The sequence below is a fragment of the Oreochromis niloticus genome, linkage group LG16, assembly GCF_001858045.2.
Source record: "Oreochromis niloticus isolate F11D_XX linkage group LG16, O_niloticus_UMD_NMBU, whole genome shotgun sequence".
Taxonomy (NCBI): Eukaryota; Metazoa; Chordata; class Actinopteri; order Cichliformes; family Cichlidae; genus Oreochromis; species Oreochromis niloticus.
The window spans coordinates 11,340,594-11,352,725 of NC_031987.2; the positions used below are offsets into that span (position 1 = coordinate 11,340,594).

Sequence of the window (12,132 nt, forward strand, 5' to 3'; positions counted from 1 at the left end):
CATGTGGTATGACCCCCCACAGAGCCCTGATCGCAACATCAGTGAGTCAGTCTGGGATTACATAAAGAGGCAGGAGACACTTAAAAAGAAAAGTTTTTTAGTTTCCTGGACTTTATATGAAGCCAGTTGATTTAAAGTCTCTCACTTTCAACACTTTGAACACTGTAAAACACAGCAGAAAGTTACAAAAGTACAATTTACTCAACTCAGTCTGAGAAAGTGTCTTGATGCATTCTGAAATATCCAGCTAAGGAAATCCCATAAAAGTTGAAATGTTTCTCCCACTGAAAACGCTACATCCAGACGAACAGAATCAACTTCTTGGGATCTATCCGGGAAACTTAAAGATTGTCCTTATACCCCAAAAAACACCACCAAATTCTTATTTTGACCAACAGTTTAATGCTTTAAAATGAACCACCCTCTAGTGATGATGTGGAAAAAGTCACTGGTGGAATCACCATCTATAGTAGGGTGGGCGATAAAGCCTCAAAATTATATTATGATTATTAAATTTGCGATATATAAATTATACTGAAATTCATTTTATCTGTGACTGCAGTTCGCAGGCAGCAGAAAAATTAAATAAAGGGCATTTTCCACCCTTCTTTTCCAATCAGCTGTTGTCAGTGATGACACACTGCCTAAGTCAAAGTGTGAATCTACTGCCACAAGCTCCCAAGACCAAGCATTATAGTGCAGTAGCAGTGACACAGCATTAGTCAAATGTAGGCACTCTGGTTTTATCTGGTGTAAAATTAGAAAATAACTGCTGAACACTTTAGTTTAACAATAACTAAAGTAACTTTACAGGAGCTGAACAATAATGTCATTAATAAAACTGAAAAATATCTTTCTAACTGGGTTTTTGCATCTTGGATGGAGCTTCTTAATTTTTACCACCATGTAACCAAATCAGTAACTTTCATCCTTCCTGTCTAACGGACTCCAAACAGCGCGCACTCCAACGATGCTCAATTGAGTAATTTTTTACTTTTGAGTTGCACGACCATCACCAGCTGCTCATATCTCCTCCTCGCAGCCGTTATATTGTCGTACTCGCTGTCGTGTTTTTGTCTCAGTGGTGAAACAAGTTTTCTTGCATGTTTTGCAGACCACTGGGCTGTTTTAGGTTGTTAAAGTAGCTGCATTTGTAGGTACTAAATCATCATTGAGAGCTGACACACGTCTTGCTCTCAGACATGCCTGGGCTTGTCTTGTTGTTGTGCAAATGTATACAGCTGGTTATGTTGCCAACTGTAATCTTTCTGGGTTTACGTTAGTTTTAGCTCTGAGAGCACTTGATAGCTGTAGTTGTCTTTGGTGTTGCAGTTTTCTCCTGTACAGTACCATCTAATCTCACAGAGTCACGCATGTATTACCTTTCCGTTCTGCCACCTGAGCTACAATAAGTCTATGTCATGGTTGTGTCTGTGGGTTAAATGAATCGAATGTATAGGATCATGCAGGTGGTCTCAGAATCTCATCTCTGCTTTTCACGGATGATGTGGTTCTGTTGGCTTCATCGGGTAGTGGCCTCCAGCTCGCACTGGAACGGTTCGCAGCCAAGTGTGAAGCAGCGGGAAGGAGGATCAGCACCTCCAAATCTCAAATCTGAGGCCATGGTTCTCAGCCGGAAAAGGGTGGAGTGTCCACTCCTGGTCGGGGATGAGTTCCTGCCCCAAGTGGAGGAGTTTAAGTATCTCGGGGTCTTGTTCACGAGTGAGGGGACAAGGGAGTCGGAGATCGACAGACGGATTGGTGCTGCGGCTGCAGTGATGCGGATACTGGACCGGTCCGTCGTGGTGAAGAGAGAGCTGAGCGTAAAACCGAAGCTCTCGATTTACCGGTCGATCTATGTCCCTACCCTCACCTATGGTCACTAGTAGTGACCGAAAGAACGAGATCGCGGATACAAGCAACGGAAATGAGCTTCCTCCGAAGGGTGGCTGGGCACTCCTTAAGAGATAGGGTGACAAGTTCAGCCATTCGGGAGGGGCTCAGAGTAGAGCCGCTGCTCCTCCATATCAAAAGGATCCAGTTGAGGTGGTTCGGGCATCTGACAAGGATGCCAGCTGGGTGCCTCGTGGGCAAGGTGTTCCGGGCATGTCCCACCGGGAGGAGGCGCCGGGGCAGACCCAGGACACGCTGGAGAGATTATATCTCTCGGCTGGCCTGGGAACGCTTTGGTGTTCTCCCGGACAAGCTGGAGGAGGTGGCTGAGGAGAGGGAGGTCTGGGCTTCTCTGCTGCCCCCATGACCTAGCCCCGGATAAGCGGAAGAAGATGAATGGATGGAGGATCATGCAATGCTGCTGATGTCCAATTGCTCACAAAGATCAAATACAAATAAGGGACATGGGAGTCGTCTGCAAAAACAAATTAGAGAAGAGAAAAGACTAAAAACCCACCTCACAATGGGCTGTCTGATTCAGGCTTCTCTTCTAAACCAGTGTTGGTAAGCTTAAATTGTAAATCCAAACCTGATAACAGGACTGCCACAGCCAGTCAGAACACACTCGGGATGAATCAGAGAGGAGAGGACAGGTTGATGAGTTTTTGCTGGCATACCGAGGCATGCACAGCCTGATTCTGAAGACATCACACGATTTTACCCTTGGAGATTCTTTAGCCATCTTCTGTGTTAGACAATGTTGATTTTAAAAAAACAAAACAAGTCATCTGACAATAACGATCGCAATTTCAGCTGCTTTATTCAGGCATCCTCACCTGGAAATTTGCTGCATTCACATGTGTTTTATTCCTCAGGAATCCTAATATGGAAAAGGAAAAAAAAAAGCATGACAAAGAGAGAATCTGTTCACGTCAGTGTGGTTGTGTTATGTTATACTCATGATTTCATTGATATGGTTGAGTAACAGCCATGACATTTCTGTATCACTGAAGAGTAATGAGGCCCTGTGAATGATACGTGCGTGGGAGAATTAAAATATCGATCGTCTGTTGAAGGTGTGGACCACAACATTCATGTAGCGCTCAAGAGTTTTATAGTAAAACCGGTGTGCAGGAATCTGCAGCTCGTCTCAAGTGTTCCGCCCACACAGACGCCTGAAGCTACATTTGATGTGGTCAGTCATCATCCCATGCTGGTCCTCTCTCTCTGTCTCTGCTGTATGTTTGTTCATGTTTACAAAGGCACTTCTCTGCTACAATCAGTGTCCTTTCGGGCCTCGGAAAGAGGAAACTGGAAGACTTGAATGGCAGGAGGAAAACAATCCTCTTGTCCTTGAATCTGTTTGACCGCAACTACTTCATAACAGGGATGAAGGCGAAGGATGCTCAGCGGCGCGGTGCTTGTGTGCACCCGTTTCTCATGTGTGGGTGTGTTTTTAGGCGTGTTGCTCTGGCACTCACTAGCCAATAATTGCACATAATTGCATCCATTAGTGGGAAAAAAAAGATGAACATTAGTGAGAAATCTCTGACACCTAAGTGTTTGTCCCCTCAAGATTTAAAAAAACGGACTCTTGGCGGGCAGTTGATGAAATGTTGTGTGACACATGATGTCAGGTGGTAATGTGATGGTTACTATGGTGACTGTGGCGTTGCACCTGCTTTTTGTTCAGCTTTGGTTAGCACTGAATACGTAAACATATATACATACATGCATGCATACATGCAGCCACTTATCCTGTGGACAAGTGTTCCTCACAGAGCCCTATTGTTGAATATGAAAAGGATTTTTTTTTTTTTTTAAAGTGAGCCGCAGCACTGAGTGACATATTCAGCCTCAGTGATCTACAAAGAGCAAATTTGTCCGCTGCTTATAATAGTCCCCAACAAATTCACTGTTTCCACTTGTTTTCCCTGTTTTCTAAAATGGAAACTGCACTACTAAAAAAAAAAATTAAAAATTAAAGGACCACTTTTTAATCAGAGTGTAGCATCAAGTAATTTAAACTTCTTGAATATTGATCTGGTCAGTTACGTAGCAGAGGTGGTTGTTAATCAATTTCAATTAAATTAAATTAAATTGGCAACAATGAGACAACCCCCAAAACACTTTTACAGGTTGAGGCCACTGACTGATTATTTTTTCCACTCTGGTTTTGCATTTGGCTAGGGTCAGTGTCTCTACTGGTAGCATGAGACAATACCTCTCCCAGCACAGTTTCAAGAGCGAGCAGGAGCTCTCAGGAGACAGAGTTACTCTAGAAGCACATGTGACAGGCGTGAAAAGGTCTGGAGAAGCCATGGAGAACATTATGCTGCCTGTAACATCATTCAGCATGACCGGTTTGGTAGCAGGTCAACAGTGTTTGGGGAGGGATGTCCATGGAGGGATGCACAGACCTTTACAGGCTAGGCAATGGCACCCTGACTGCTACTGGTCAAAATCCTTGGATGCACTGTCATACCCTGGGTTTTCTCCCGGTGCACATCGACGTCCGGCCTTATATGTCAAGAGTATGCAGGCAGTTCGTAGAGAAGGAATTGATACCTCTGACTGGCCCCCACACTCGCCTAACCTAAATCCAATAGAACACCTCTGGGACATCATGTTTCAGTCCATGTTTTGCTGTCTGCCACATGTCCATTTCTCTATAGAAGGAAGCACGTTTCCTGGATCGCAAAGGAAGCAATTACGTTGTTCTTTAAGAGACGCCTGTCCAACATTGTCATGGACGTATGGCTCAGGTAAAATAAATAACTCAATTCAATAATAATAACTGTGATGTGGAGAAAAGAGAAGCCTAACAGAAGAAAAATATCTGAACACAGACCGCAAGAAACACTCGCTGCTGTGTGTTTGCAACTCCTGTATTCTGTACACCACTCTTTGTCATCTTATTAGCATTAACACACAACCCCACAAACATGAACAGTGACCAGAGGTCATTAATTGCCTCAACAGTCTAAGTCATGGTGGCAAATTGGCAGCCACACTCAACGCCACCCTCAGACAAGCAGACAAGAAAACACTGGAGTTCACATCATAAAGTAACAGTAACAATAAAGGACCAACACAACACAACTGCAATAACTGTCATAACATCTTAAATTAACACGTTAACATCAACTTGAACAGTCCCATGAGTCTTTGCACTAGTGACCCCTCACCTAAGGCTGCTACAAGATAATAAATAAATTTATATTGATATTAAATGGTATTAATGTCATTCCAGATATGCTGTTGGAATGATCATAGGCATTGTTTATGCACAAATGTGCACATGCATACAGACTGTGAATGAAGCTCATTATCTTCAGTTGCGTTCATGCACGGTAAGAAGAGAATTCTCAACCTTGACGGAGGCATGCAGTCTCAAGCCTGTTATACGGTTCTGCATTCATGTCCATTTGCATGTCTGTTTGCCTACGCAGAGCCCACACAGAGGGGTATGAAACCTAAGTAGGCGCGCTTGCGTGCAGGCCTCCAAAGACCCAACAGCACAGTGCTCAGCGTGGATGACGTTGCGTGTAGATCAAACGCTCACTGGTTGAAAAGTGGGCCAGAACAGGAAGGACAGCGACAACATCAGAGATCATCAAAATCAGCAGAGATAGTGGCTCCAATGGATAGTTTTCACTTCTTCTTTTATTTGTATATTGCAACTTGGCTTTTGTCTGCAGCCGAATGAAGGACAACCAGACTGGTATTTTGTGACACTGCCCCCTGGTGACAACGAATGAGTACAGCATGTAGTCAGTGCTCTGCCAAACGCAAAAATATGGAAAAAGCGTCAGACTGCTGTCGTTTAAATAATTAGTACTTCATTCAATAAATGGGCTTGAGTTTTCCAAACATTTGTTTAACATACTTTTAACCAGCTCCTGGACTGTGACGCACTGTAGAAATTGTACAATTCAATCTGAATGACAGTTATATTTCCCTTGTTTCATTGTTTCTTGGACTTTCATAATTAAAAACTAAGCACTGAGGTTTCCCTCAGAAGGGTTGAGCTTTATATTAAATGATTCAATAGCTGTTAGTTCGCCACAGCGCTGCAGTTTATATCAGCAATAAATGAACTTCTAGAGTTTCTTATTTAATATCCTGTTAAAACTAATGGATATGGATAACAGTACAGTGTATATATTTGTTAGTGCATGTGTTTTTTTCTATTCTGTATATAAAATCCTAAAATTTTCAGGCAAATAATAAATCATATTTATTTGGACAGTCTGAATTAAAATTTAATTGTGCTTTCATTATGGGTTAGTAGAGCATGTGCGTATGCTTTTAAGGGCCAACATGCAGAGACATATTTTTTACGTTGTTTAGACTTGTGGGAGAACATTGGTAAAACAATAACTGCCTCGCAAGCTGTGATATGCACCCTTGTAATTATCTGGACAGGACTCTGCATCATCTGCGCTAACGCAGACGAGGGAACAAAAGCTGCCGCGGAGCAGCAGAAGCCGACTGACAGGTGATCTTGCTCCACCTCCGTCATCAGAAACTGACGTTTCTTCTGATGACGCCCGAGAGGGAGAGACGTCTATCCCGGGGATCTTTTCTTTGCATTATGCCCACGTGTTAAGTAGGAGAGACTGAGACAAAAAGGAAAAATGCACAGGGCGTAGATGGGTATGAGAGCGTTGGCGTGTAGCCATCAAAGATTTACAGGATTTACCACCTCAAATATAAGAAGAGCCTGTTAAAATAAGTTTGACAGCTTGTCTCTCTGCTGCACAGGTCACTCAGGCCTCTCAGGCTATTCATTATGAATGCCTCGCCAACTATTTGCTGGCCTCTGCAGCTCTCTGTAGACTCGCTCTTTCTGTTTACCCTTTGAGCGTCTCCGTCTTTCTGCTGGTTTTGTTAAATGATGGGTGTAAAATGTAGTGGCTTTTTGGACCTTTTCGTGAGTCCGGCTACAAACGATGCCAACAATGCACAATAGCGAGAGCTGCTGCCAATCTGACGCCAACGCTCACCAACTGGACTCCGGCATTTCCTGAACATTCAGAAAAAAGGAAAACAAAAAGCGGCTCCTGATAATGATTGGACAGGAGCAGAAGAGGCATCAAATGGTTCAGGAACAAGGTCGTGGGTTGGACAGTTGAATAACTGGCTAAAGCACCTTATGAAAGAACAGCTTGAAAATAAATCAAACAAAAGAAAAACCTTTATGCAGGGTGAATGACAAATGGCAGGAAATGTCAAGCTGTGAGTTCTGGCTGGACTATAAATATGTTCACTTAATGCTTTATGCTAGTTGAAATGTACAGTTTCTTGAAGTGAAACTCTCTAGATGTGATCAAATAAAAGTCCCTTGCATATAAACGTGTGCATAAAGATAGAGCAGCTTGTCCGTTTCCAGTCTTATGAGCGAATCCTGTAATTATGCAGTTTGGTGCGCTTGTTTAAAAGAGACAGCTATACTTGATAAACGAACTACGTAGTTTATTCAGTGCACTCAGCTATTTGTAGCGCTCCACTGACAGCAATTACAGCTGCGAGTATGTTTGAGGCTCCTTCTAGCAGCAGCAGCGCACACCTGGGTTTTGAAGCACTTGTGCTCGTTGCGTATTGTCTCCTGCTGTGACAGATTGGATTGGAAAGTGTTGGTAAATTGCGGTCTGTGTCTAAACTGATTTTCAGTTGGGTTCAGGTGCTTTGTGGTGGTGGAAGACATTCAGAGGTGTGTTACAAATCTCCGAATGTGTATTTTGGGAGAAATTAATGTACACCAAAAAAAAAAAAAAAAAGAGTCTGACTAACTTTAATGCTGATGATTGAATTTTTAACAAATTACAGCAAGTATATCTAAACGTTTTAACTGCCCTCTTCAACTGTTTCCTGTACTCTGCCTGTGAGAGGTGCTGAAACGAGTATAAAGAGATGCAAAATGACCACAACAAGTATCTTTTTTTTAAAAAAAACTGTTTTGTGTCTCCTTGTTAAAGCTATGGGTTTGGCTTTTATGTTGGAAAAGCTCCTAATCGGTCCAGGTTGGGCCCTACTCGAGTCTCAATGGTACCACCGATGAATGCACACTGACGTTTTTAGAAACAGAGTGAACTCTGATTTCTGAAAACCAGGGAGCACCACAGCCCCCACATTAAATAACCTTCAATGAGGAATCCTCAAAAAGCTTTTATGCTCAGGGGTAGTGAGAGTGGGCGTGCAGGCTGGTTGTTTTTGTTGCTTTAAAATGCAGGTAAACACTCAGTGTGAATAATTGGGAATCTTCAGAGTAGAAAAGGACGTGGTGTGGAGCAAAGGTGTGATCTGCTGTCATCATAGACTGACACATCTGTGTAACGGCCTTTAATTATCACGTTCAATTTCATTGTCGCAGTCTCTCTCATCATCGTCATCTTCATCTGCCCTTTCCATTTATCCCCCACTCAAGACCTCATCTTCTGCTGTCTGCTGTCATTCACGTTAACCTCGGCCAACGTCGGGATGGTTTTGTGTGTCATTTTAGTTGTTTCTAAATCAAATTCAAGGTTTCACTTAAATGTTTTTTTTCTCCTTCTTGAATAGTCCAGGAGCTATGTTCATCTTTTATGTACAGTCTGTGGCTGAAATATCTATCAGTGGAAATATCAGCCTACTTTTTTAAATTAAAGACTTAAATACTATTAAATTAAAAAAGAGTAAATTACTAACTTGGTGTGCAGTAAACGTGCAGTGTATGTTATCATCATGAAAGCTTTCGGTTCAGAGAGTTCAATGTAGCCTTTTACATATGGCACAGCCTCGTCCTTTAGCTTTACTCTGGACAAGATCCAGCTTTAACAATCATCTACAAGGCTACATGACATGACTGTTTAGGAGTGATGGGAGCAAGAGGATGATTGATTAAATGCAGAGTGGACAAACACATGCATAAACACTCAGTTTAACATTAATGGGAAAAGATTTCTGAATCAGATGAAGAAGATGGGCCATGGTCTTGTTCTCTGACCGAGTGAGGAAAAGGTAACATCAAACAAGCCCAAGATTTGAGGTTTTGCAGACAGGAGACCGTGACATGATGTTAACTAGCAACCACCTGTGGCTAGACTGTTTGCCTTCAAAGTTTTCGAAAATGTTGCTTTCAGCTCTGAGACACAACTTTTGCTTCAAAGGTGAACCGTCTCCATTTCTGCTTTCCATCGCGCTTTATCAAGGTTTACTACTCCGCAGCTAGTAGTTTGTTAGCAGTCTGCAACACGCAATCTGCTAGCAGCCAAAGCAATCACCGGAAGTTTTTTCTGCAGCAACATCTTTTCACCTAATATAAACCAACATTAAGGAACCACTGCTGACCAGTCGGGGAATACATGTTTCCCTAGCAACTGGTGGCTGTATCATGTCCCATATGGTGGATATCTCACAAGCAATGTACTCATCATGTCAGAAAACCTCAGTATAGAAAACAAATAAAAATTAAGTTAGAAAGCAAGCATTTACAGCAGTCTGAAGTCTGAACTTCTAACAGAGATTATTCATGAATACCTCATTAAGTGAAACTTGGCCATTTTTTTTTTAAGTATCTAAAATGCAACAGTTTAGTTATATAAGATTGAAAATAATGAAATGCATTGCAAGTCCACTTCAAATAGGCTGAAGTTAGGAATGTGTGCATTCACCCAAGTTCTCAAGAGGTAAAAAACAGTTTCTGGTAGTTGTAAACTGATTCTCCCAAATGTGCACTAAAGATACCTGCAGTTCAATAAAAATGTGTGTGTGTTGTTTGAGTTACACGTCAATAAAATGTGGATAACAAAGACTTCCCTCCGCTTACAGAATCTGTGTGTCTGAATCATGATTAAGCAGTTGAGTCACTGTCTTTGTTGTAGATGAAATCAGTCTGGAGGGGATGGTGGTGCACCGAGCCGAATGCAGACCAGTCGTCACTGACAGCTACATGAAGCTGAAGAAGTGAGTGAACGCTGAAATTTCTCTTCCAAATGCTGCAGTTTGAAAGCTGTTAAATTCATCTTGCATGAGATGATGTAATCCCGAGAACTTAAACGTTACAGTGGTTCTTATTGCAATTGATTAGAATAATATACAGACGGAAAGGAGAGAACTAAACTGGAATTATTTCCATTGTCACATCTAACCAAGTTAGGAACTCCATCAAGGAGGTACGTGTCAAATTCTACAATCAAGAGATGCCTTCATGAATGGAAATACAGAGAGTTTGCAGCAAGGCACAACAAGCTGGTTACACTCAAGAAGTCCAAATTAGACTTTGCCAGAAAACATCTAAAAACACAGTTCTGGGGAAAAAAAATATGGCTGCCAGTGGAACCGGATCGCTGGTGTTTATTGATGACAGACCTATAATCTCTGCTCAGGTTCAGCTAGATGCAACAAAGCTGATCACAGAGCTCTTTGGTGGTGTCCCTGGGTTCTAGACTTCATTGTATGAAAAACAATCATCATATTTAAAATTCTGTTAGTTTGCCTAATTACTTTTCAGTCCCTGATAATAGGTGGCTGTATAAAAATATCCGCAATTCCTAAACAGTCGCTGCAAGTTCAGGGAAGTCAGATCCATTGTGGTCCATCAAAAGCAGATATTTTAGAGGTGCACTAGTAACAAAGTATGACATTTGGAGAGCATCAAACACACAAATGTACATCAAACGCACAAAGCAGTAAAGGTGTTATTTGTTGTTTTGGAAGCGTGTTGTTGAATTTGCTTCTTTCACCCCTGAAAAGCACGAAATCTATTCAAGTGTTGTGAATTAATTCCAGCGTGAGTAGACAAGTTGGCAGCGTGTTGACAGGATCACGACTGCAACTGTTAATTTGTGTACACTAAACACTCGAGTCCACTCTGGCTGTTTTTGGGGGTTTTTTTATTTTTTATTTCCAAACTGGTTTCTGTCTCCTCTTCATTGGATTATGCTATTCCAGCCAGAGTTAGAGGATGGCATTGCTATAGCAACAGCATCACTGTGGCAGATGCACTGCTACAATCCAACCAAAGGCAAACACAAAACACAGCAGTGTGTGAGACGCTTCCTTTGTCGACCATCAAATCAGCGAGGCACATTAGAACTAACAGAAAGCACCTTGAAAACTGAAGTGCAAAAAAGCAGTCTTACGTCCTCTGTCCCTAACATGGCCGGTGTGTGTTCATAACAAAGCTGAGATCCTCCTTAAACATTACAGGATGGCAGTATTTATCTAACATAGAGCACGTACCGAACTTAGATCTGTCTGACTTGTACTTCGACACAAACTTGAGAAGAAAATTCTTCACTTTTGGATCCAGTTTTTTAATCTCCCAGTTGGACAGCAGCTGACAAATGGCCCTCCATCATTTCAGGCTACAGGATAATGAAGGACATTATGTTGTCATGGTGGCGTCTGTGTGTGTGGACACAATTCAAGAATAGTTTCGCTACATTTTCAAGCGATTATATGAAGCTCTTTGCCACTTTTTCCGGCACATTAGTGAACATTTTCAATCAAATAAATGTATGCATTAGATCCAATATGATCATTATTGGGTTTATTTATAAATGTGGAGGACAATCGGCTTCACTAATGGCAGCACTGAAGCAGGAGTGCTTGTGGCCAATATCAGTTATCACAGTGATTATGGCAGGACATCAGGGAGGCAGAGTGCTTTGCTGTTTGATTTGATGGTCAAACTATAATAAAAAAATGTGAGTCACGATTAATGAAAGTCAAAAAAATAAATAAATAGAAAGCAGGATATCTTCAAGCAAAGCAGCTGCCATTACTTGTTTGCTTAGCCCAAGCCCAAGGTGATGACAGTTGTGTTTTGTGCCAACAGGCCAATCTGTCAGCTGAGATCACATTAGACGTTAGAGCACAGATGATAGAGGAAACTTTCTCTCTCTCTCTCTCTCTCTCTCTCTCTCTCTCTCTCTCTCTCTCTCACTGTGTGTGCGTGTGTGTGTGTGTGTGTGTCAGACTGCAGATTAAAGAGTCCGTCAAGCCTCAGCGTTTGTCACAGCAGCTGGAGAGAGCCGTCACCACCATCTTCAAGCCTGTGGCCAACCATGATTTCAATGTGAGAAGTAATATCAGCAGTCCTTGCATGCATGTGTCTGTAACTAGTTTGACTCATGGTATCACTTGTTTGATAAAATGGTTTTAATCCTGTAAAGTCTGGTGCAAAGTGCAAGAAAAGTGCAAAAGAAAAAAGAAGAAGAAATTGAATACCAACGTGTATATGTGAGTTTTAAT

The 12,132-nt window shown here is 42.0% G+C and overlaps 1 protein-coding gene across 1 annotated transcript in view; it reads left to right on the plus strand.

The window, feature by feature from the left end:
• LOC100699655 (general transcription factor IIF subunit 2) overlaps window positions 1-12,132 on the plus strand; it is a 70,838-nt gene that overhangs the window by 52,336 nt on the left and 6,370 nt on the right. The window contains exons 5-6 of the mRNA XM_003445311.5: window positions 9,759-9,840; window positions 11,857-11,956. Coding sequence (XP_003445359.1) covers window positions 9,759-9,840; window positions 11,857-11,956 — 182 coding nt within the window. The remainder of the gene's footprint in view (window positions 1-9,758; window positions 9,841-11,856; window positions 11,957-12,132) is intronic.